A 27,751-nucleotide genomic window follows, 5' to 3' on the forward strand; every position below is an offset into this window, starting at 1 on the left:
ATATTTGAGCATATTTGAATATTGGGGGGGATGTGTCCCCCCCAATATATATTATAATTACGGCCTTGACCCACTCACACTGGACATCTGTGAACAAAAAAAGCTTCATAGCTCATCGAATTTATTCAGGATAAATACATATTCTGATTCTTAATGTTAATGAGAGTTAGAAAAATAATGCCTCATAAACACATTAATATTTAAGTTGTACTTTGTAGGCAAAAACATATTTAAAATGCATTGCAATGACACAAGGGAAAGTATAACTTGACTTACCAAATCCTTTCATGTAGTCCACAGTCTGTATATTTTCGGCACCAACTTCCACGAAAGTGTCAAACACTTTGTATAAAACCTTGACACAAAACAGTGCAAACATACATAAACAAAAAACAATGTTAATGTTTGCAGCCAAGGTAAAATTATTTTGATGGCTCTCTTAAGTTAACGTTTATTTTACATACGTGATGTGGAAACTGGCAGTGCAATGGGTTTGCGCACAAAAATAAATCCCATAATCCATGAGATAAGCCACTACTCACAGGATTGATCAGAGCTCATATCGTGCTTTCAGATTATGAAGTGTCTAGTAAATTGGGATGAGCTTAAACAAATAAATATATGTTTAACACGTAGGCTTTCACGACCAATATCATCCATAACAGAGTTTTTGGGTTAGATCGTGTAAATATATGTGTCGTTAAAACACGCCACCACCCGACACAGCCAACTAGTAAGGGTTCTCACGTAAACAGAACGTGGCCAATTCGAGAGCCAAGCCACAACATTTACAATCTGAGTACGATGTTTCGCCAGTAATTACAACTAGCTTCATCATGCGACAGCCAGATCTGTGAAGTCCACCTGTTTCGTTCCTTATGTAATAAAAGACTCCGTCAGGTGATGCTGGTCTCCGTTTGTCTTTTATTCAGGTTCTTCTCCGCACCCCCACTGGCCTCCTCTCGGACCAGAGTCGTTCCGCGCGCGCCCCGCGCACGCTCCCTCTCGCGTGCCACGCACGCTCCTCCGTTAGCTCCTCTATTCCCGCACTCCGCTGGCCGACGGCTTGCAGAGGTCCTTCGGCCACGTGGCCGATGGCGCGGATCTTTCCTCACCACCCAACGTGGCTCAGCCTCTTAACTTCCCCGACTGCCCCGATCTCTTCCGGGCTCCCACTTATATACATTCCCCCCACGTGACACTGACTCCTCTCCTTCCGGATCGTCAGATCCGGTCTTCCCATACTACCCCGCTGGCTCCGCCCCCATTCACCTCGCCTCCCATTGGAGCAGAGGTGAACGGTGGCCCCTCCCACACGCCCCGCAGACCAGGCTCCGCCCCCCAATACCCTGGGCCGTGTGATTGGACCAGAGCCCAGCAACAACCCCATTTACGCTCGCATTACACTTATATAGAGGCGTCGATGTGGTGACCATATTTCTGCGCTCTTACGCAAAGTGGGGGGGGGGGGATTTATTAATCAACGTACATTATGCATGTAAATTATGCAAGCTTTTTGATATTGTCCTTCCTGTGTATTAAAATAGCCGTACCAACGGTAATCCCTATTGAAGTATGGTGGCCTGTATAGGCATGCATTTAAACAATGTATTATTTGATGAGTCGCTTCCATGCAGCACTAAGTCAGTAGCTATCAGAACCGTTAAATTATTATTATTTTCTTTCAATTTCGATCAATTATCTAATTAGTCTTGGCCAGTAGTAGCTAGTTTTGCACAGAACTTCAACAATATCTAAATCAATTGAGTGTTCTTGTTGGCACGCATGTTCTGCTACTGCTGACAGTTGTATTTGGGAGTATTTAATATTGCTCAGATGTTCTTTAGTCTTGTGCTGATCACTGGTCCTGTTTGCCCAACATAGCATTTGCCACAAGTGCAGTTAATCCCGTACACACCTTCTGTTGATAGCTTCGGTAATGCATATTTTGTACCAGATATTAATGTCTGTATTTTATCTACCGTGCCAAATCTGATTCGGATGTTTTGTTTTTCCAAACATCTGGCTAGTTTATCAGTTACTACCGCAATGTACAGTATTTTGATCGTTTTAATTACTTGGGCAGTTTCAATGCTCGTGTTATTTGATTTGGTAATTACTGGCAAAACATCGTACTCACATTGTTAATGTTGTGGCTTGCTGTACTAGTGACTAATTGGCATGTTCTGTTTACGTGACAACCCTTACTAGTTGGCTGTGTTGGGTGATGGCGGGTTTTAATGACACATTTATATATTTATGCGATCTAACCCAAAACCCTATATTATGGAAATAAATCTATGTATGCAGAATGTAAAATATCACATAGATTATACACTTTAACTTACTTTCGATCAAAACCTTAACAACTGTCATTCAGCCACAATATACTCATATATAAATATATCAAGTGCATGGCATTAGGAGCATAATATTTGGAAACTTGCAGAGAGGATGTGAATCACAGTGCAGAGACGGCAAGGATGACTACAGTGTGGCCAGAAATGTAAAATTTTCAAGTTTTAAAATGACTCTCGAAGATTATGCGCATAATAAAATGTTACGTGTCCAGTTTTAATTTTGGTACAGCCGTCTGGCGACGGAAACCGCGGTTCCTTTGGTCTGTTGAGCCTCGGTGAAGTTGACCGGATCAAATTTTTATCCGAAGAACAACGTGGCTGAAGGGACATTGTCGCTTTCGCGACACCGTGCTCAACCATCCACCTCCTGCTTATCTCCACCCATCAACAAGACGTCGTGCAGGAGTTTACATTCAACATTGGGAAATCGGTGTATTTTAAATCGGTTCGACACATATTCGTAATTTGTATCTCCCTCTGTGGTGTCCACGGGTTCCTGACAGATAGATAAATCAATAACTTTTTAAAAAATTCAGTAAATCAAGACAATTTCTGCAAACGGAATTACAAGCACAGGTGTAAAGGTGTTTTGGATTTAAAATTTCGTATGGTTACACACCACACCGCATACACATGTTCCAATGGCGTACCCCAAACATGTATGCTTGTTATATATTGAATGCATCACATTCTAAAAAATGTTATATATATAATGTAGCATAATGGAAAAAGACCACAATACTATCCACTTCTTTGAGTTCAAAGACATCAAAATAACTATTTTATCCCATGTGAAAGTCATGCTCTGGCACAATGCGACTCAGCACCGGCCTGCAAATACGCATTTGCCTGCTGGTGAAGGTGGGGGGGAACAACTTCTGTGTGTAATGCCAAGTGAGTAATTTGTGGATAATTATTTTTTCTAATTTGCCAAAATTGTAACTATGCACGCTGGCGCACAATAACGTGCTACTGACATCACGATATCTTTGTTTGACGTCCACCATGAAGCAGACAGCGCGTATTTTATGCATCAATACAACCGCAGCATTAACCAGGGCCACCGTTCGGATTCGAACCGCGAAACCTCTGTAACAGGCGGGCAAAACACACCACCACTGGTCATTGTCACTCCCCCATGGTGATAATGGCCCATACTTTACTTTATTTATTTTATTATACAGGTGTAGTGATGTTAAATAAATCACTACGACGCATAGCGCCAAGTGCCGTAGAAATGGGCGTAGAGGCTAACACACCGCGCATTACCACTCAGTGGGCCACTCGGGGCACGGTACTGGGTGCTAGCAGAGGAGAGCCAGATGGGTCCTACCGACAGAGTAGGGGATAGCAGACTCAGTCGGTCACTGGGGGAGTGTGGTGGGGGCGGCTGGCGGTAGAGGCCATGTGAGGACGAGTCACCCCGGCACCGGGTTAAGCATGTGATAGGCCGGGTGAGTAATGTGGGCCAAAGGTGAACGAGGGGACACGGGAAGAGTAGCTGAGAAACGTCTGGAGAGTTCCCGAAGGGGGCGTGTTTAAGGGCGGAGCCAGAGAGGGAACAGGTGTAAGGTAGCCTGGAACCTTCGGGAATATTCCAGAGGTAGGCGCGGCCGAGGGTGGAGCCAGGCTGCACCGAGGAGGATAAAAGGGAAGCTCCGATCGAATATGGGGCTGTCTGCAGGTGAAGTGGAACCCAAATGCTGCGTCTATGTCTTAGACATCGTGGGTCAGACAGCACGTTGGCTGTTCTGACTCGATTATAGTTATCCCGTATGCGAGAGAGATAGGTGTATTGTAGTCCCGTGTGTAACGGTGTTGCATAAGTGTAGAATAAACGTTGTTGCCTCCTAAATAGTGTCTCTGAAATGACTCACTACACAGGCAAGGCCCACTGAGCTGCATAGCTCTTTTTCAGAAGCCAACCTGGCCACCAATAATAGCTCAACGAAGTGGCTCATAAGGTGGAAATTTTGAGTAGCCAAATACTCCAAACCTGTGGTTCTTTACCTGGGGGTGCAAGACGCACCCCCTGGTGCTGCGAGACGTCCTTTCTGGGGGTGCGAGACATGGCCAGATGTTTTTAGATGGTAAATCATCGAAACGCAACTTAAGCACGGGCACGTAAGTACAACGACTTTAGTAATAGGGTTTTACCCTTTCAACTGGTACAAAAACTGACACCTTTATACAAGGCATCATGTTTGCAATAACCACAACACAAGCAGTCAAAATGCAAACAAAAAGAAACAACTCTGATGATGATAATGATATGCACTGTCCTTGAAGTTGATTGGTCCACACATTTTGACTGCTTGTGTTGTGGTTATTGCAAACATGATGCCTTGTATAAAGGTGTCAGTTTTTGTACCAGTTGAAAGGGTAAAAAACCTATTACTATATTTTGCCACTGGTAAAGGAGGTCTCATAGTACATCGACTTTGTTTCATCAAACCTACCCTATGTATTGAGTAACATTCTACATGTTTGTAACGACTGAGAACCAAGAGGTGCAAGGCTGCAGTAAAGGGAAAGAACCACTGATCTAAACGCATGTTGGTTCTAAATGTGGAGGAAAACAACAAAGAACACGGAGAAAAATCCACGTGACCACGGGAAGAACATGCAAAATCTAAATATACAAGCGTCAGGATCGAGCCCACGACCTCCTGTATACCAGGCGAGGTAGTTAATATCTTGCCATCATGGTGCCTATAGCTGCACCAATGTCTTCAAAAGTAAATTCAAATTTACTGCATGTGAGACAAGTTCAATAGCAATATTGTGAAAAAGAAAAAGTCTCCAATCGTAGACTGCTGGAATATAAATATAAAGGTTTGTTTGAGGAGTCAAAACACAGTATAAGGAGACTATAAGCTCGCATGAACAAGTACTCTAAAATATATACAATTTGACATTGGGGCTAACAAATAAAAAATAATAATTGCATCTTTGTATGGTTTTTGAAACGCCATGTATCTCAGCGCACATTACTGAATGCAGAGAACAACAAGAGCGCAAATGCGAAACAACAAAATAATTCAGGAGCGAGAAACTCACTGGCAGGTTCACTTTTTAAATCAACTTTCCAAAAACACAACACACTGTGCCTCATTAAACACAGGCGAGGTCAGTGCACAGGCTAATTAATAACCACAACGTCTTGATCTCCCACACAATCAGTGTTAACGCTACAAGAGACAGACTAAAAAACCTCCCAAGAAGCACTTATTCTCTTGCAACTGAAAGGTCAACTGACCTTACCTCGATTATTTGTGTTCGCTTACATTTACACTCCCAGATTATGCAAAACTGAAACATTGATTCAGCCTAGAATGTGCCTGAAACTTAACCCACATCAAAGTGCTAAATAGGGGCATCCAGGTATAGAGTGTACAGGTCAGGCCTAGTAATCAGAGCAATAAATAGGCATTGTTGGCAACATCGCAATGTAACCAAACTTCAAAAATGTCACCACTCGGAGGCAAAGCGCATTAGGCTTCAAGAGAGGCTTTTTTGTGCCACCTTTTTCACGTCGTGCTTTTCAGCACAGTAAACACGGTTAAGCTTACACTTTGATCATGTATTATACAAGACCCGGGGAAGTTAACAGAGGTTGCCCAGGAAAAAAAAACTACCCTTACCTTTTTCAGTGAGACTCCACCTGCTTTTTATAACCGGTTTAGTTTATGTTGACGGTGTAAACGTGCGTAAAAACGCGATGTAACGGGCCCACACATTGCTTAAAAAAAAAAGGTTGTCCAGTGGAAAGATAACCCCCCACTCCCCACCACAGGAACGTGGAATGTCCGACACTTCGATCAGGGCTGTAAAACAGGAGCTGAGAACCGCCTCTGTACATGTGAGCAGGAATTCACTTTGACACAGATCATTTATTATGGTCCTAGCGAGACAGATTTAAAAAGGGCAGTAAATTGGGCCTAATACGAAGTCGAGTCTATTTCAGCACTTTTGCAGAATTCCAGCATTGAGAAAATTCCACGAAAATACTTCCAAATGTACGCAGCAGTGTTTTGCTAATTCAAACTTTCAGACTGGGGTTATAAGCCCCACTCCATGAAAACAATCCACAGCCAATCAGTGTCGAGGAGAATCAAAGACACGTGAGTTGATGTCAGCATAATCGCGAAGCTTGAGAGCCACAATCCTGAGCCGCAATCGCAAAAAAACCGTGGCAGATGCGAATACAAACGCACAAATGGAAATATAAAAATTCCCGTCGTGCGACTAGGGTCACCCAGAATATACCCATGGAACTTATAATGACTCAACGTACAATTCTCCAAACACTAAATTAAAACATTTTTTTTATTTTACCAGGTAATGCCCACTTAGCGATATAACTATTTTCTAGATGTGACCTAGCCACAGTGATAGCTTAACGAAGTGGCTTATCAGGTGGGGAAATGTATAGCTGCCAAATACTCTAAACGCGTGTTGATTCTAAGTGTGGAGGAGGGAATCCGAAGGACCCAGAGAAAAATCCACACGACTGCGGGGAGAGAGACATGCAAACTCGAAATATACAGCAGGGGTCAGGGTCGAGATCGAACCCACGACCTCCTGTATACCAGGTGAGGTAGTTAACATCCAAATTTCCACATGATGAGCCACTTCGTTGGATGATCATTTGTGGCCAGGTCGCTTCTGAAAAAAGAGCTGTATAGCTCAGTGGACCTTACCTGGAAATATAAAAAGTTTAGTTTAGTTTACAAATGTTGGTAAGGCCACACTAGGCCAGACAAATGTAAACTGGCAGTGCTTTCAGTCAGAACAATGAATGTCAAGCTTTTCTTTTCTTTAAAATGCATAAATATAGCCAAAATGTAATTAGGCTAATCTCATACGTGGTGGGATTAACGAGGGATGCGTTCACAGGGAAAAAACTTAATAGCGGCTATACGTGTTAAACAATGAAATTAAAATTCGTAAAAAAATGATGCTAGTTTTTAAATTACCGTATGTAGAACGTAACAATGTGATAATTATCTTTCAGAATTGTATATTGTGGGCGTTTATGTTTTCCGTGACGTAAAGGGAATTAATTCAAATTTTTGCCACGCACAAGCAGGTTTCAGTGCACTCACACTTTCAAATGCAGATAACGACGTAACCAGGGAATGGATGCGTTGCCCTGAACCGGGGGGGGGGGAATGTAACGCGGTGCTGCGTGTTCTGCTAAATAAATTAAAAGGGCAGGATTAGAGGTCTGCACTGGCTCCCCAAGGTCCATCTAAGCTGGGTTATTTTTAGCAGTGGAGTTCACTATATTATGGCAGTCAAATGCACACTGCGTCGTCGTCAGTGCGTCCACTCCAACAAATTGAATACACGGGCTGTGTAGTGAGGGCCATGTTATTCTACTGGCCAAACTTCCAACCAAAGCTCCTGACGTGACCTAAATAAATATCTTGCAGGCAACGCGTTACGTGGGATGTCTTCATCACAGCCACCAGCATTAATACACAAATAGATGAGGCGTTACGTATAAGTCCATTGCAGATGAGATCAATATTTTGATGTGGATTTGGGCACAGCAAGGACGATTTGGACAGTAAATTTTCTCGGCAAGTAACCACGTTGTAAAAGTACAAAGAAAATGCGCCATTACATAATGTACTCAACAGATACTTGAACATATGGACAGTGAAATTTAAAACAATAATTTGGACATATGAGCAAATGACCTTGATATCCCTGTTAATAAGTGGTTATTGTCAGAAATAATGAAATGTTTGCTTTTTGCAATACAAGCCAGCTCTTTTTTGTGTATTAAATCTGCTATTACCTTCATATAATTCTTAGCACTCAAAAACATGGTGAATGTCGTTTTAAATTTTGTGGTTCTATTCCAGCAATAGAAACTGTCAATATAGAACGATATTACAAAATCCTCACGTGTTCGTCCATATGGGTATCTTCCCATCAATGCACCCACCCACATGTTCAACTCTCAACTCTGCTTCTGGCCAAAACGAGGCGACTGGTTTCTTTAAATTATGCCAAATGCACTGTCAACTACAAGACACGATCAAAGGCACCCCCAAATTGCTCAGACAATTATGTTCAGTATCAGTATATCATTTCAGAAATGTACACAATAAAAACCGATACATCATTATCTAGCTACAGTAACCTTTATTGATGTAAAAATAAATAAGGCAGACCTATCCGTCCATATCAAAGTAAATATATGTTTTACACATCCCATCAGTTGCACAGCCTTCTGGGAATTTGCAATTTCAGCGCCAATTGGTTCAACACAAGCACACTCTCGATGGGCTTTGACGTTCAGTGTCTCATCAGCAAAGTCAAGCCTGCTTAAACAAATACTGGTGAACTGCCACAGGAATGGGAGTAGTGTCACGAACATCATGCATGGAAGGTTGCGAAAGAGAGCCTGACAGGGCAAGATGACCGGCGAAGAGAAGGCTTGTCGGCACAGAAGTCCCCAAGACGGGCCAAGAGGGCGCATGGCTGAAGATGAGTAGCAGGATGAAAGAAGGAGCGCTGGGCAGGGAGTACAGGAGGGAGAGAAGGAATGACGAGGCCAAGATGTTGGCGATGAGAATGTGATGAGATGGGAGAGAGTGGGGGGGGAGAAAACTAAGGTGTAAGCTAAAGTCGGCTGCACGGAGCGGCGTCTGTTTTCGCAGGGGACGGGGAGAGGGGATGGATTCAGAGTGGAGGTGGCCACACAGAGGTCACGGAGTTCACGGGAGACTTCAGCTTATTTAGATATATATCTAGATGATGTACATTTGCTTTTGTTCAGCTCGTAATTATCTTCAGCAAATCTGAGATGGTTAACATATTCTTCATTTATGTTTATACCTTTATTTGTCAAATGGAATTTTCAGAAAACATCTTCTGCTGCCGCTACGAAATACTATGTATACGCTATTAGTAGTAAATAAATAAACCGTATTTACTGGGTTAGCTGCTGCAGTGTCAATTAAATGTTTTAAAAAGAACATTCCTATTCGAACAAACTAAACCCAGCGTGCCCCCACCATGACATACTGTGAGTCAAGCAGAACTCCCACACGGGAGATCATTACCCAGCGCTTCAATGAAGCAGGAACACCGCAGCATTGTGGGAAATTAGACGTAAATATTATTTCCCAAAGCAATTAGTATCTTTGTTTATATGTTTACTCATTTATTACGGTACTTTCCATGGAAGAAACCTACAGATGTGTATATCTGTTTTGGAGGTATGCCTCGGCCATCTTCAAAGACGAAATATCCTATCGCGAAAATTTACAAATAATAATAGTAAAAATTGCCAGACTATTTATGGCTTTGCTGCATCATTACGCACATTGGAAGTGGAATTGGGAGGCTGTGTTTAATTAAATATAAATAAATCGCCTCATTAGTCAACCAATAACCTGTTAAATGTGTGTATCAATGAAAGAGGCATCATTTGTATTTCTGTCTCAACGAATCTAAACATTTCATAAGCATTATCGGATCTATCTTGTATTTCCAACGAGAGCTCAGGAGCCGGATTGCAGCTCACATCTCCATCTTTACCATTATCAGCAGCAGCACCGCGAGAATTATCAGCTTAATGGAGTAATCCAAGCTCAAATACCGGAAAAAATAAACGTGAAGCTTATGATTTGGTATATTTAAAATAAGTCGACTGCAGGTAACATTTAAACACGAATTTTTGGAAGTAAATTACAAAAAATAGCTTTGCTTATAGCAGCAGGATCTCAGTTGATTCTAATTTATGTTTGTTAATCGTCACATAGACTTCATATTAAAGTAAACTGACAAGAAACCTCATAAAGGGCTAAAACAAAATGTGTTGTTCTGAAAATTGTAAATGTCGTGGGTTTACTCTCTAACACACCGGTGTGCTGAAGTCTTAACTAATTGGCACGTTTAGTTTTGTGACAAACCTAATTTATATGTACGCGATCTAACCCAACAACAACTTTATTATCGATAATATTGGTCGCGGAAGCCTACGTGTTAAACTGTGTTGTTTTGCACATTTAAAATACAGAAGCGCCAAGAAAACATTCCAATATTGACACATTCTCTATTGAGCAGAAAATATCGTTAAATATTCCATACTATATAACTGCTGTAAAAGATAAAAGTGCAGCCCTGCAATGTCTTGCTTACGCCACTGCCGGCAGAGGGGCATTCACTTCGAGGATGCTCTGGAGGACCCTTTGGAGGATATTTGGCCCACTCTTCCACAAAGGCCAGCTAGTTTGGAAGAGTTGGGAGTATACAAAAATACATTTATGATAGGATCAAACATTTACAAAAAAAATGTTCCCACTTTCACCACGCAACCACGGTGAAAATACGACATCCGTTTTTTTGTTTGTTTGTTTGCAAAGATAGAACACCCACCTTGTTACGTTCATACAACGCACTTATTGCATTCTTCAAAGTGTTCTCTATGCTCAAAACGCTCTTTCTTTTTCTCCCCCCTGCTTGTTCGCCCCCCGTGCGGCTACGTGAAGGCACGTGACGCCCGCAATCTGGGCGGACATCAAAATGTTCAGTCACAAGGGGGCTATGGGGACATTGTATGCCGCATAGAGGTCACGGTGATCCCTGAACCATGAGCCGTGTGGTAGTTTTAATACGGCAGGACTTTACTGTTAAGTAAAAAGGCAGCCCCCACCGTGTTCATCTCAAATTATTAGCAAGGACATTGCGAGGCAAGGTCAATAGAGAGAGATAAAACGAAATACCAACCATAGAAAGTGCATATATATCCAGCATAAACACGAAATAAAGTTGAATTAACAACAACAACAACAAAAAACAGGCATTAAAATATACACAAAAATATCAACGAGGGAACACAGGAATGCAAAACAAGACAGTGACTGATGCTAGCAATACGGCCACTTTCCTTTTGCATTTGTCCGGACTAGAGTCTTAGTATGTTCCCATGACAACGAGGGCCTTCATTACTGGATGCCTCTGCCAGACCCATTATTTCGCTCATCTGCTTTGCAGGGGACTAGGCAGCGGAGCAATATTATCAACTAAATTTCAATCGAGTGTAGGGCACTGCGTCGGAGGGAAAAATGCCTCACATCCGTACCGTTAATGCCATTCCTGCGTTATGAACTGACTCCCCCCGAAAAGAAGCTTCGTCTTCTTTAAAATAAGACGTCTTGTTAAAACCAATTAAACTTTGGTTGTTTTTGACAATGTGGTATGTAGCTGAAGCCAGCAATATCGTTGGATAACTATGGCAACGGCTTCGGAAGGAATGTATCCAGCAATAGATTGATGTTGGCTGCTGCTGATGATGAAAATGAAGACCAATTCACACTGGTAAGCCTGTTGCACTGATTCTAAATTTGAAGCTTTCGTGACTGCAAGGATTCATATTCTTAGGTTTTTTCGGTAAAGTCACGTAGGTAAAACATTAAAATTAATGAAAGTAAAATAAAATAAAAATCACGACGTTTCGGAGGCAACACAAGTCTCCGTCATCAGGTGGGACCGTCACAGCCAGATTTGCTGCACTGACTCAGCTTCGCCATTAAAAGGTGGAATTCCACAACTGGATTAGTACTATATACGAGAAATGTGCTCCCGATTTTCGGAATACAGTAAATGTTTTAAATTTCAGCAAAACACACAGCAACGTGTACAAAAAAAGCAATTTGCCACTGTGCATTATGAACAACCATAAACAGTTCCTCGAGCATTGCATGTTTGGTCATCTTGTCTGAGATCACCATGAAATGAATTTGACCAAATGAGACCTACTGACAGGGAGCAGTGAGACAGAGTACTCTGTTATATTAGTTTTGTCCATATTTAGGACCCATCAGTACAGTAGTCCTAATAAGGCCAGCCAGTAGTACTAATGAGTGCTCCTAATAAGGACAAAACCCTGTCAACAGTTGTCTCTCTGTCTCACTGCTGCTTGTCAGTCGGGCACATTTACTCAAATAAACATTCATTTCATTAAGCAAGCGCCCTCCCTGTCTGGTTTCCGCTCCTCCCTCAAGGTTCCCACCTCTTCTCCATGGCCCCATCCTTCCCTCCATCCTTAGGTACCCCCGTAATTCCCGTACCCACTAAACCTCCCTCCCCATACCCCATCCATATTCACCATATCACCTTTAGCTACCCTAATCGCACCACTTATAACCCTTGGATAAAGGCGCTATATAAATGTAAGCAAGGACGGTGGCCTAAAGACAGCAATGACCGCAAATGCAGTTTTTTTTTCTGGAACTGTTCATGGTTATTCACAATGCACAGAGCCTGAGTATTTCGTGTGTTGCTAGAAACTCATGGCTTTCTTGACATTTACAGATTTGAGTTAAACCCAGATTGGCCAGACCCCAGCTAGCCGGATTTCACCTTCAGCAGCACCGGGCGAAAGCCATTGCCGTTGATGGACCAACGTGTTTGGCGCTGCCTCGTTTTCTCCCTTAACATCGTAAATATTCCTTCAAAAAAATATGCGCAAGCAGAAGGTTAGTGCTGGATACAAGTAAATTTGCAAATGTGATTTGTGACTTTCATCCTTACCCATGTGTAGTGGTGATACGCGCTGGGTGTATATGTCGTGTGCCAGCGCGTATGTACGGGTGTGTGTGTGGTGACGCGCGCTGACGGGGAGGAGCAGGCGTCAGTACGCGGGTGGGGGTAGTGCTGCTGATTGGCTGTGTGCCGGTGACGCGCCCAGAGGGAGTGATCGGGTAGCAGCGCGGTGTGATTGGTCGGGGAGTGGAAACACGCGCTGAGCGGAACCGGATCGTAGGGATAGCGCGTGGGGATTGGGTAACTGAGGAGCGGTGCCGACGTTGAGGTCCGCATCCGCTCCGTCTCCCGGGAAGAAGGGGTATATAAGGTGATGCACAGAGGAGCAGGGGCAGAAGTGGAACCATCTAAGAATGAAGACGAAGGTGCAGAGATAGAGCCCGGAGAGGAGAGTAATGGAGAGTAGAGGAGAGTAAGGTATAAGTGTGTAGCCAGCGAGAGAGAACGGTCTACACGAGCTGAGTAATGTATAGTGTGTAGCCAGCGAGAGAGAACGGTCTACACGAGCTGAGTAATGTATAGTGTGTAGCCAGCGAGAGAGAACGGTCTACACGAGCTGAGTAATGTATAGTGTGTAGCCAGCGAGAGAGAACGGTCTACACGAGCTGAGTAATGTATAGTGTGTAGCCAGCGAGAGAGAACGGTCTACACGAGCCGAGTATGCATACGGGGTAGCCAGCGAGAGAGGAAGGTCTACACGAGCCGAGTATGCATACGGTGTAGCCAGAGAGAGAGATGCAAAGTCTACACGAGGCGAGTGGAGAGTGTAGCAGAGGCGCAGAGTCTACACGAGGCGAGAGAGGAGTGTAGCCGAGGCGCGGAGTCTACACGAGGCACAGAGAGCCGGCAGCACAGAATCCAGAGTCAAGAGAAGCGCATTGTGAAGAAGAGAGGCCACGCGTTGTATTGTTACAAGTCAAGATTTAATAAAAGAAGTGTGTTCCCGTCAAGGAGTTTCCTGCCGTCATTTTCCAATACTTCACATGTATTGATAGTTACATTTTAATGTGCAATTCTATTGAGGGGCTCTGTGTTGTCTTGGTGTGGTCTGGGATTGTTCTTGCTGTTAATTTGCTGCCTTGCCCAAGCTTGAGAATGGAGGTACTTATGCAATTTGAACTTATGTACTTTATCTATCTTACGTATTTACGTTTTTGTGATTTTCTTTCCTTTTCTATACTTTGCACTCCGATCGTTTTATTTTTGTATTCTTATGAATTTCTGACCCACCCCTACTGGACATCTGTGAAAATAAGCTTCATAGCTCATCGGATTCCTCCAGGATAAATACAAATTCTGATTCTTGAGGTCAACTAAATAATGAAATAATTCAGCGCAGCATCGGGCGCCCCCTAGAGCACGTGACAGCCGTTCCTGTCACCCTCGCCCCCTGTGTTTGACACGTGCTCAGCAGTGTAGAGGATGTCTCCCTAAGGTCTGTTTGGTGCTGCTTAACATTTCAAATTGTTTATTTTCTAAACGGTATCCCCCTCTGCTGCGTTTCTCTTCTCTCAGGGTTGAGGTTTAATGGTTTTAAATCCAACTGAGTGTGAGCGGTGATAATAGGTTTTTCCCTTTTAAGGCAATAAAACAGTGTTAGACCATTTTTCGATTTAAAGCTTTCGTGACTGCAGGGATTCATCTTCTTGGTTTTTTCGGTAAAGTCACGTAGAAGGGAAGTAATAAAATAATAAAAATAAAACATAATAAAATGAAACAATTCTCACGACGTTTCGGCCACAACGCAAGCAGCCGTCCTCAGGTGAAGAATGAGACAATCCAAGCTAGGAGCTTACATATAAGCTGGGTTGGGGGTGGGAGAAGAGCGCCTTAACAAAAAGAATGTGCATATCAAGAGGAATTTAGCATATACATGGGAAATGCGCAGGGGGCGGGGGGGCTTCAAAGTCATACCATGCCCACGCACTATGCAGGATCAAGAGCACCAAGGGGGGGTGCAGGGATTAGCATTAACAAAGGAAAGGAATGCCAATGATATGTCGCTGCAGTTACTAAACAACACCGTAGAAAACTAAAGTATAAACTACATACAAAAAACTAAAATATAAACTGCATAGCACCATCAGTATACTTACTATACTCTACAATAAGCTGAGTTACTAACAGCAAGTAATACATTACAATTCTATGTCGTAAAAGTTATATAATATGCTTCCATCTAAACTTTATTCTCTTACATCAACCGAGCATATACCGTACTATATACTGCCATAGATAAACCCAACATTAAATTATATACTGTATTGCAATAAACCACATTTCAACATAACACTGTATTATTCTACCTACCCTAATGTGTATCAAAATGGTTTATTACGTCCTTCCAATGATTGCTAAGCCAGAATCCATCTTCTCGATTAAAATTGTCTCTGTGTTTGTATATGTGGATCGCCTCATGAACGAATCTCTCATGATAGCCAGGTGGCTTGCAGAGAACCTCTGTCTTGGAGAAGTCAATGTCATGTGAGCCCACTGAGTTGTAACAGTGATCTGCCACGGCTGAGGTGTTTGTCCTACCGTGTTTCAGGTCAGCTTTATGTTCACGGATGCGGTCCGAAACATGTCGTTTGGTTTGTCCAATGTAACTGCTACCACAGAGGCAACTTAGTTTGTAGACACCAGGGTGCTGTATGTCTGGAACCACATCTTTTACAGACGGTACCAGATCACGGATTTTATGTACTGTGTTGAATCGGACCTGGATCTTGTGTGAAATCAGGATTTTGGAGATCTTTTTTGTGACCCCAGCAATGTAAGGTAAGGTCATGGTCTTGAAAGGCTCCTCAACAGGATCCTTCTTGATGGTTGGAGAGATGGCTTTGCGGATTGTGTAGTCGGAGTAACCATTAGCCTTAAGAGCTTGGCGTACGTGTTTGAGTTCACTGGAAATGTGTTCATGGTCGGATATGCATTGGGCTCTATGATATAGAGTCTTGATGAGGGAATTCTTCTGGGATGGATGGTGGTGGGAATCCGGTTTTAGATAAGCGTCCGTATGGGTGGATTTCCTGTAGACAGAGTGGCTCATTGAACCATCAGGTCTCCTTTTGATTAGGACATCCAAAAAGGGTAGCTTGCCATCTTTTTCGACTTCCATGGTGAATCTGATGGCTGGGTGTATGGAATTGATGTGGTCAAGAAATTGGTCTAGAGCAGGTCGGCCATGTGGCCAGATGACAAAAGTGTCGTCTACGTACCTCTTCCATAAGGTCGGGCGTAGAGTGGCAGTCTGGATGGCGTCCGTCTCAAATTTCTCTAGAACTAGCTTAGCTCTTATCTCAGAGAAAATCAGACTTACGCGCACCGAACTAGATCAGTTAGACAAGACACTCTACAAATCACACTTATCTTTGAGTGCAACAATGTCCACATCGGATTGGGAACATGTAGAAAAAATGACTGCCTCTTCAGCTGCCGCTATGTCGACTAAATGTAAGGACAACTTGATTTCCAAATTCAACCGCCTCTCAAACAAGAAACCGGACCCATACATTGAAAAGCTAGATGTTAACAAAGTCGTAATTAATCGCAGTAACAAGCCTATTTCTGAAGGTTTGAAATCCGTTTTAGCTAAAGGACTAAACTTTGCAGTCACACCTAGACACATACCAGTGAATGATATAATTGCTCGAGTAGATGTAGCTCTCAAGGGCTTGAGTCACATCGCTGCAGACGTAGCTAGATCCGAAATCTCTGCAACCCTCAAAAACGCCAAGATGCCAGCTAGCAACATCAGCAAAGATGAGCGTTTTGAATTAGCTCAATTAAAAAAGAGGGATGACATTGTCATCCTCTCAGCCGACAAAGGCAATGCCACTGTCATCATGGACAAAATAGAATACAACAACAAAATTCAAGAACTACTCAACGATGGCAGCTATACAAAAATAAAAAGAGACCCCACCAACAGCCTTGTCACTAAAACCAACAATATCATTTCTGATTCAACCGCTTTATTTGATCAGACCAAACAGTTCTCGTTGAAACCTTCTGCAGCCAGGCCACCAAGATTATACGGCTTACCAAAGATACATAAAGAAGATACACCTCTTCGTCCCATTGTCTCTACTATCAACTCCCCCACCTATAAATTGGCTCGTTTTTTGTCTGAAATCCTACGGCCTTTCACTGGAAAAACCACCTCTGCGGTACTAAACTCTACTGACCTGGTATCGACAATCAAGGGGATTGCCCTGTCCCCAGACGACCTGCTTGTCAGTTTTGATGTGGTTTCCTTATTCACCAAGGTTCCTGTACCTGACACCATCGCAATCATTGAAGACTTGGTTCATCAGGGACTGAATGCTAGGGTACCCCCCCTGGTGAGACACTGCTTAACCAATACATACTTCACCTGGAATAAAACTTTCTACAAGCAAATTGAGGGCACCCCAATGGGCTCCCCCCTATCTCCGGTTGTAGCTAACATCTTCATGGAGAAATTTGAGACGGACGCCATCCAGACTGCCACTCTACGCCCGACCTTATGGAAGAGGTACGTAGACGACACTTTTGTCATCTGGCCACATGGCCGACCTGCTCTAGACCAATTTCTTGACCACATCAATTCCATACACCCAGCCATCAGATTCACCATGGAAGTCGAAAAAGATGGCAAGCTACCCTTTTTGGATGTCCTAATCAAAAGGAGACCTGATGGTTCAATGAGCCACTCTGTCTACAGGAAATCCACCCATACGGACGCTTATCTAAAACCGGATTCCCACCACCATCCATCCCAGAAGAATTCCCTCATCAAGACTCTATATCATAGAGCCCAATGCATATCCGACCATGAACACATTTCCAGTGAACTCAAACACGTACGCCAAGCTCTTAAGGCTAATGGTTACTCCGACTACACAATCCGCAAAGCCATCTCTCCAACCATCAAGAAGGATCCTGTTGAGGAGCCTTTCAAGACCATCACCTTACCTTACATTGCTGGGGTCACAAAAAAGATCTCCAAAATCCTGATTTCACACAAGATCCAGGTCCGATTCAACACAGTACATAAAATCCGTGATCTGGTACCGTCTGTAAAAGATGTGGTTCCAGACATACAGCACCCTGGTGTCTACAAACTAAGTTGCCTCTGTGGTAGCAGTTACATTGGACAAACCAAACGACATGTCTCGGACCGCATCCGTGAACATAAAGCTGACCTGAAACACGGTAGGACAAACACCTCAGCCGTGGCAGATCACTGTTACAACTCAGTGGGCTCACATGACATTGACTTCTCCAAGACAGAGGTTCTCTGCAAGCCACCTGGCTATCATGAGAGATTCGTTCATGAGGCGATCCACATATACAAACACAGAGACAATTTTAATCGAGAAGATGGATTCTGGCTTAGCAATCATTGGAAGGACGTAATAAACCATTTTGATACACATTAGGGTAGGTAGAATAATACAGTGTTATGTTGAAATGTGGTTTATTGCAATACAGTATATAATTTAATGTTGGGTTTATCTATGGCAGTATATAGTACGGTATATGCTCGGTTGATGTAAGAGAATAAAGTTTAGATGGAAGCATATTATATAACTTTTACGACATAGAATTGTAATGTATTACTTGCTGTTAGTAACTCAGCTTATTGTAGAGTATAGTAAGTATACTGATGGTGCTATGCAGTTTATATTTTAGTTTTTTGTATGTAGTTTATACTTTAGTTTTCTACGGTGTTGTTTAGTAACTGCAGCTACATATCATTGGCATTCCTTTCCTTTGTTAATGCTAATCCCTGCACCCCCCCTTGGTGCTCTTGATCCTGCATAGTGCGTGGGCATGGTATGACTTTGAAGCCCCCCCGCCCCCTGCGCATTTCCCATGTATATGCTAAATTCCTCTTGATATGCACATTCTTTTTGTTAAGGCGCTCTTCTCCCACCCCCAACCCAGCTTATATGTAAGCTCCTAGCTTGGATTGTCTCATTCTTCACCTGAGGACGGCTGCTTGCGTTGTGGCCGAAACGTCGTGAGAATTGTTTCATTTTATTATGTTTTATTTTTATTATTTTATTACTTCCCTTCTACGTGACTTTACCGAAAAAATCAAGAAGAGTGTTAGACCAGAGGACGTCAAAAGACTCTAAAGAAAGCTGTCTCTGGTGTGGACCAATCAGTTTGAAAGAAAATGCACATACTGTCAGAACATGTTTTTTTTGTTTGCATTTTCACCACAATTATACGTGGTTAATGCAGACATGATTCCTTGCAAAGCTTTCAGTTTGGTGTGTTAACATCTTAACACCTGTTTTATTGCCAGAAAAAGGGAAAACCCTATTATCATAATTTAATACTGGCAAAGGAGGTCCCATGATGAGCGTGAGCACTTTTTTTTATTTGCTTTTACTTTGTTTTGGGATTATCGATTGAGAGTGCCATGCAATTTACATGGCGAGCACAATAACCACACCACATCAGACTGTCAACTTTAATTATCTTTATTTTACATGGTTACCACAGTTTGTTATGATGTTGTTTTATTTGAGATGCGTTTATAACGTTAGGTATAATGTACAGGGGTGATAACTATATGGTAGAAAGCATGGCATTGTTGCAGCTAGCAGTTAGCAAGACCAGTACTCTCCCATATTAGTTCGGAAAACCGAAGTTGGGGCACCGCGTTGGTGAGATGTTATCTCCCTCACCTGGTATGCAGGAGATCGTGGGTTTGACCCTGACGCCTGTACATTTAGAGTGTGCATGTTCTCCCCGTGGATCTTTCTCTGGATCCTCTGTGGTTACCCTCCACATTTGGCTGTTGGAGAGTAAACCCGTGATAAGCCACTTCGTTGGTCTATCGTTTGTGGCCAGGTCGCTTCTGAAAAAGCTTAGTGGGCCTTACCTGATTACATTTTAAAAAATGTTTGGTTTTATACTGGAATCCGACAACATCTCAAAATTAGGTGTATACTGTATACGACATTTTGAACGATCGGAATAAAAAAATTTGTTTGGGATTGATCCGAAGTGGCAAACGACGTCACTAATCTGGCATCAATTAGCTGACTTGCCGGCCGAAAACGGTGTCACGTGTCGTCAAGTGGCATCACTTTTGTAAAGCTCCCCAGGGCATAAAAATGCCTGACATTTCATAGGCGGCTCAAACATCCAACGCAGATTCCTTAAACCTCTTATATTTTAAATCGACTTGAGAGGACGCTTGCTTGACAATATCGTTTTGACTTTTCTTTGTAGTCTCAACATATGTTCTGCCACGTTAGCTGCCTCGTCGCACAGCACGACGACCGGATGCTTGGCACTACCTATAACTATTTCAAAGCATCTGTAACTCTCCATTTTGTTATCCTAATTATCGCCCGTGAACAATTTACTCGGGTTAAATCTTGTTTGATGTTGGAATTCATTAAAAACAAAGAGCGTGCTAATTTTGTGTTTGATTCGCTCTTTCGTGTTTTATTCATATATTGATGAAAGTGCTGATGTATTTATATGTTTAAAAAAAACATTGACTCCAATCTTTCAAACACGCGATCGTGGAATTACATCAGAAATCTGTAAAGCCGTGCAAATCAATGTAAACGTTTTGTCTACCGATGACAACTTGCCCTCGAATTACCATGCCAATGATGACAAATTGCACCTATTCTGGAAATATAATGCAAAGGTCACGATCATTAAGTTGTATACAAATGATGCGTGAATGCAAATCAGTACTCAAGCACTGCGTAGACTGCAGCACAGCAACAACAATGTATAACTCGCTCAACAAAACACATTAAGTAAATGTCACGGTAGTCCAATTTCGAAAAAAAAACATAAATATCAAAGAAATATATAAGCTCCCCATGTTTTTTGTCATATTGGAGTCGGATTACTCCATTTAGTCTGACGACGCTGATGATGGCACTGAAAATGGTGATGCTGGAAATGTGAGTCTCTCTCTCTTCCTCAGTCTGAAACAAACTATGAACCATTTGTTTTTATTTGACCAGGTAACGCCCACTGAGCTACAGAGCTCTTTTTCAGAAGCGAAGTGGCTCATAATGTGGAAATATAGAGCAGCCAAATATTCTAAACGAATATTTATACATGTGCAGGGAAAAAACGGAGGATCCAGAGACAAAAGCCACATGATCACGGGGAGAAGATGCACACTCCAAACATGCAAACTCCAAATATACAGGCATCGTCAGGGTCTGGATACAACCCATGACCTCCTGTATACCAGGCGAGGGAGCTAACATCTCGTCATCGCGGTGCCCAAAATGCAACATTTTGCCAATAGGTTGATGAGCTACAACATGGCAACATGCACTCGCTCACTTACTCGCTCACTCCCGCACATTTCCTTGCTGGCTTTAACTCAACAAAGTAAAAACCCTTTTCCCTTAATATTATTGCTCGGGTTTAGTTAAAAATCCCTGTGGCTCAGGGAAACAGACATAAGTGGTACGACTGTGCATTCTATTTTTTCTTCTATCCACCCAAACATCAAAGTTGCTCAAGACATATTCGTGGGTCTTTCCGTAAAGTCACGTAGATAGGTTAAAAGAAAATAACAAAACAATAACAAAAAACTACGACGTTTCGATCGCAGCACAAGCGATCGTCTTTAGGGAAATGGGGGTTAGCTACAAAAGCAAACTGTTTATCAGGGTTTGAAATGGGCGTTGCCCAAATGTCAGCAGCCAATGATAATGTAAGTGGTGGGCAGCCAACCCGACGGTGGTTGGTTTTCCTCCAATCAAAGGACTACCAGGTGAAAATTAGCATGTTAAAGAGAGATTAGCATGTTAATAGGAGATCGCAGAGCCGCAACCAAGGGGTCGGCGCGCGAAGTGACTGTGAAAGCGCAAGTTTGAAATGGACGTAAAGCACAACTAACATTGGAAGGTGGTAGGATGGGAACATAATAGCCAATTATGACTTAAACTGGTTGATAACGTCCTTCCAATGATTGCTCAGTTTGTACCCATCTTCTCGGTTGAAATTGTGTCTGTGTCTATATATATGGACGGCTTCATGAGCGAATCTTTGTTGATAGCCAGTGGGCTTTCAAAGTACCTTCGTCTTAGAGAAATCAATTTCGTGTGAGCCCACCGCATTAAAACAATGATCGGCCACGGCCGAGGTATTGTCCTACCGTGTTTCAAATCTGCCTAATGTTCACGAACACAGTCCCAGAAATGTTGCCTAGTTTCCACAATGTAACTACTGCCGCAGACACGGCTTAGTTTGTAGATGCCGGGGTATTGCATGTCAGGGATCACATCCTTCACAGATGGGATCAGATCACGAATTTTATGTACTGTGTTAAACCGAACCTGGATCTTGTGTTTGCTCTTGATTTTGGAAATATTTTTGTGACCCCTGCTATGTATGGCAAGGTGATGGTTTTGATTGGGTCCTCAGATGGTTCTTTCCCAACGGTTGGGGTGATAGCTTTAGGGATTGTGTAGTCTGAATATCCATTCTCTTGAGAGCTTGGTGTACGTGTTCCAGTTCACTGGCTAGGTGATGACAGTTGGAAATACATCGAGCTCTATGGTGTAGAGTTTTGATGAGGGAATTTTTCTGGGCTGGATGGTGGAGGGAGTCAGGTTTTAGGTAGGCATCCGTATGGGTGGCTTTTCAGAGTGTCCTATTGAGCCATCTAGTTAGTCTCTTTTCTATTACCATCCTTTTCCACTTCCATGGTGAATTTGATGGCTGGGTGTATGGAATTGATGTGGTTAAGGAATTGGTTCAGAGCTGGTCGGCTATGTGGCCAGATGACGAACATGTCATCTACGTACAGTACCTCTTCCACAAGGACGGGCGTAGAGTGGATGCCTGGATGGCATCTGTCTCAAATTTCTCCATGAAAACATTGGCTACAACTGGAGATGAGGGAAAACCCATTGGGGTACCTTCAACTTGTTTGTAGAATGTTCCATTCCAGGTGAAGTAAGTGTTGGTGAGGCAGTGTCTCACCAGGGCCGATACATCAGCATTCAGTCCTTGTTGGACCAAATATTCAATTATTTCAATAATGTCAGGTGCAGGAACTTTGGTAAACAAAGAGACTACATCCAAACTAACGAGCAAATCACCTGGAGATAGTGAGATGTCCTTAATTAACGATACCAAGTGAGCTGAGTTGAGTACAGCTGAGGTGGTCTTACCAGTGAATGGTTGTAAGGTCTCAGACAGAAATCGGGCCAGTTTGTAGGTGGGTGAGTCAATGGTGGAGACGATAGGACGAAGGGGTGTCCCTTCTTAATGGATTTTTGGTAAGCCATACAATCTGGGTGGTCTAGCAGGAGAGGGTTTTAAGGAAAACCGCTTGGTTGGTTCGATCAAAGATGTCGAATCAGTGATGATATTGTTGGTTTTCATAACGAGGCGGTTGGTGGGATCTCTTTTAATTTTGGTATAGCTACCATCATTAAGTAGGTCCTGAATTTTGTTATTATATGTGGTTTTGTCCATGATAACTGTGGCATTGCCCTTGTCGGCTGAGAGGATGACAATGTTATCTCTCTTTTTGAATTGAGAAAGCTCAAAGCGCTCATCTTTACTGATGTTGCTAATAGGTGTCTTAAGAGTTTTTGAGGATTGCAGCGATTTCTGCTCTTGCCACGTCTGCAGTAATGTGTCCCAAACCCTTAAAGGGCTACGTCGACCTGGGCAATGATATCATCGACTGATTTTCTATGGTTCTTTCAGTAAAGTCACGTAGATAGAAAAAATAATAACAATAAAATAATAAAAAATAACAATGAAAATAAAACATATATTTTTTATTATTTTATTGTTTCCCTTCTACGTGACTTTACCGAAAGAACCAAGAATATGAATCCCTGCAGTCATGAAAGCTTGAAATACAAAAATAAAATAAAGTGAATAAAAAATAATAAAAATATCACGACGTTTCGATCGCAACACAAGCGGTCGTCATCAGGAACAGAAACGCTGTGATGTTTTATTATTATTATTTTCAATTTATTTTTATAATTTCATTGTTATTATTTTTTCTATCTACGTGACTTTACCGAAAGAACCATAAAATATGAATTCCTGCAGTCACGAAAGTTTTAAGTCAAAATCATCAACTGCGAAATTCAACCCTTTGGCTAGAACCGATTTTAGGCTGTCTGAAATTGGATTGTTACTCTGATTGATAACAATCTTGTCAACGTTTAACTTTTTGATGTGTGGATCTGGCCTCTTCTTGGAAAGGAGGTTTGAACTTGGAAATCAGGTTATCTTTGCATTTAGCTGACATTGAGGCGGCTGAAGAGGCTGTCATGTTATCTACATGTTCCCAATCAGATGTCGACATTTTTTCCGTCAATGTTAAGTGTGATTCCAGGAGAGTCTTGTCTAAATTGTCTAGTTCAAATCGGAGCAAACTTATTCTCTCTGATATCAGGACTAGGCCAGCCCTGAACAAGATCCGTTTAGCATTGGGAGAAGTGACAGCAGCAGATGTGAGTGTAAAGGCGATCGGTATTACCATGGTGTCGCGGTATCTCTTCAGAAATGTGAGTGACTCGATCAGATGAGCCTTCTTGTCTCGAAGTTTGTTCAAAGATCTCATAGTTGTGTGGAAACCCTCCCTGTAGAGGCGGTTAAATCTTGACTTAAAGCTTTCGTGACTGCCCACCACTTACATTATCATTGGCCGCTGACGTTTGGGCTACGCCCATTTCAAACCCCTGATAAACAGTTTGCCTTGGAAGCTAACCCCCCCCCCCCTTTTCCTGAAGACGACCACTTGTGTTGTCATCGAAACGTCGTAGTTTTTGTTATTTTTTGTTCTTTTGTTTGAACATGTCTACGTGACTTTACCGAAAGACCCAATAATATGAATTCCTGCTTTGCTCAAGGCACTTTGACAACTCATTTTTAAATGCCTTGCGTTAATACGAGCCAAACTAACATCAGCTCCAGTGAACAGGACTGAGCGACTGTGACGCACCACGGTCTCAGAGACTCGAACCGCTATCCGAGCCGCGACAAAAGCAGCCAAACATCGCACGGCAAGTGAGTCACCGATGACACCTGTGGAAGACGATAATCACCCCCCCACCCACTCGCCTCCCGCACTGCCACTGTGGCTATCAAACCAAGTGAGCGTATCATCAGACGGTGCCCGCTTGAACTAAACCATTTTTACCTGGTAAGGCCCCACTGAGCTATATAGCTCTTTTTCAGAAGTGGCCTGGCCACAGCAATGAAAGCCCAACGACGTGGCTTATGACGTGGAAATGTATACCAGCCAAATACTAGAAATGCATGTTCATTCTAAACGTGGAGAGGAAAACCCAGAGGACCCGGAGAAAAATCCTCGCGACCACCAAATATACAGGCGTCAGGGTCGGGATCGGGATCGAACCCGCCAGCTCCTATATACCAGACGAGGTAGTTAACATCGCGCCACCGTGGCTTCGCTCGTCCGTAGGCATCATCTCAGACAATAACGTCATTCTCGTGACTCTCATGTGGCTCACCAACCCTGGCTCGCCAGGAGCGGCAGGCAGGCGGCACAGCAAACGTGGACCTCACTTGCCACTGTTGCTAGCCATGGGTAGGAATCAAACTCTGGCGACTGGGTGCATAGTGTGCAAACCACAATGGCCAGGTAGGGAAAGATGCAAGCTGGTAATTACTTGCTCGCTCCATTGCTGGTCTAAGGGCCTCAAATATCAGAATCAGAATTTAAATATTTATACTGGAGGAATCCGATGAGCTATGAAGCTCTTTTTCACAGATGTCCAGAGCTCTATGAAGCCCCTCGCAAGGGGTTGTTGGCCTGCCATTTCATGGCGGCCTGATGTTAAAGAGGTCGGAGTATTACTCTTGGTTCTTTCGGTAAAGTCACGTAGAAATAAAAGGAAATAAATAATAGAATACGACGTTTCGTTTGTAACACAATCAACCGTCATCAGGTGTGAATGCAAGCTCGGAGACACATATACAGAGAGAGACAAACACAGACATGGAGAAAGACACATACACAGAGAGAGACACACAGAGAGAGACAAACACAGCGAGAGAGAGACGCACAGAGAGGAGAGAGACACACAGAGGAAAGACACACACAGAGACACACAGAGAAACAACGCCTCTGTGACGAGGTATTTTTATAGAGAGAGAGGGGGGGGCAGAGAAATTAGCATGTCAATGAGAGCGGCAGGGGGAGAGAAATTGGAAGTTTTAGAAAAGAAACCAAGTAAAAACTTAGAAATGTAATGCAATGCAACACAGAGAGTCGGCTGACACAACCGTTAACACAACAGTAAACACTTTACCTGGTTGATTACGTTCTTTCAAAGATTGTTAAATATGAGTTGTGTGGAAATTCTCCCCGTAGAAGTGGTTCAAACTTGATTTGAAGCTTTCGTGACTGCAGGAATTACTCGGAGTATGTTCCATGGTTTTAAGAATAAGAAGATCTCTGTGTGTGTGTGCTCCACCGCGCGGAACCCGGCGCAAATTTCACGGCACCCACCACGGTGACGGCGTCGTTGAGCAGCGACTCCCCGAAGACGATGATGAAGAGCACCTCGTTGACGTGCACCTCCTCGAACACGGCGATCACCGCCACGGGGTCCACGGCCGCGATGAGGCTGCCAAAGAGCAGGTAGTCGAGCAGGTTCGCTCGCAGGGGGCCTGCGGCGTCGCAGCAGCACATGGCGCTCGCGTCAAACACGCAACAACACACGCGCCCGCACGCCCGTCAAGTCGATTTTAATTTTGTTTACGGCGAAGTTCTCGCTTAACGCTTATACATATATGTATGTTGAACTTCCTTCGCACCGTATCTAGCCAACCGTGCTCATTGGAGGTGCGGGGGGGGAACACACTAAACACAAAAAGCAGTTCTAAAGAAATTAGTTTTCAATCTAGGTTTATAAGTGGCTTCCTAATGTCGGAAGGAAGAGCGTTCCAGACGGCCACAGAAGCGCATCTGAAAGCGCGCGATGCGGTGAACGACTTTATTTGATGGCCAGCCAAAAGTAGCTGCAAGGATGACCAGAGTTCACTTCAAATAGCCTTCATGACCTGCATAGCGTGGGGAGGCCCTCATCCAGCAGTTCGTTGACCTACTAGGTGTACGCATACATGTACAAATCCACGTGAAAAGCAGCTGTCAATAAGTAGATCATCTAGCAGTAGAATGAGAATGGTAGCTGATGAGGATAAGGATTCAGTAGCATTTCAGCTTCACCAGACCCAGGAATGTCTACACCAATGCTGAAACTGAAACTATGTCTTATGAACAATAACATTTCACGTACAAATGTGTGAGATGTTAGGAAACTCGTCTTGAATCACTCATCTCAGCCTCCAACTAGGCGAGTCCAACCTCATATCGTTCCGCAGCACATCTTCACGACGTGCTGCCCTCCGCCCCCGCACCTCCGATGAGCAAAGTTGACTCCGTACGGTTCGAAAGGAGTTCGAAATACACACGTACAACTCCGCAAGCTCTCGCCCAAGATGCCCTCTGTCAATTCTGGCCCCAGACCCTGGCCGGGCCCTATGCAAAGTTCCGCGCAATGGCACAGGTTGCCGTGATTTTGAAGAGCTGATGTTGAATATTAAAGTAACGTTAATGATGTGTCTAACGGGGGGGGAAGGGGGGGGAACGTCGTCATCAGTGTGCACTACCCGCCATAACAAATGCATTAGAAACGCGGTCCTTACGCGGGAAATGTAGAACAAACGCTCAAAAGTGCACCAAGAAGCGTGGAGAGATGCACGCTTGGGATTGCGTGGAGAGACGGGAGAGTAAAACACATGGACCAGAGCACATGCGCAGGTTAATTACGTAC

At 43.3% G+C, this 27,751-nt stretch overlaps 1 protein-coding gene across 1 annotated transcript in view; it reads right to left on the bottom strand.

The window, feature by feature from the left end:
* Positions 1-27,751, bottom strand: part of LOC144723336 (sodium/hydrogen exchanger 3-like) — a 130,177-nt gene that overhangs the window by 76,734 nt on the left and 25,692 nt on the right. Inside the window, exons 3-4 of the mRNA XM_078602041.1 lie at positions 26,425-26,585; positions 277-355 (exon numbers count right to left, since the gene is read on the bottom strand). Of these exons, the coding sequence (XP_078458167.1) occupies positions 277-355; positions 26,425-26,585 (240 nt within the window). The remainder of the gene's footprint in view (positions 1-276; positions 356-26,424; positions 26,586-27,751) is intronic.

This window comes from Lampetra planeri, chromosome 17 (genome assembly GCF_965212315.1).
Source record: "Lampetra planeri chromosome 17, kcLamPlan1.2.h2, whole genome shotgun sequence".
NCBI classification, from domain to species: Eukaryota; Metazoa; Chordata; class Hyperoartia; order Petromyzontiformes; family Petromyzontidae; genus Lampetra; species Lampetra planeri.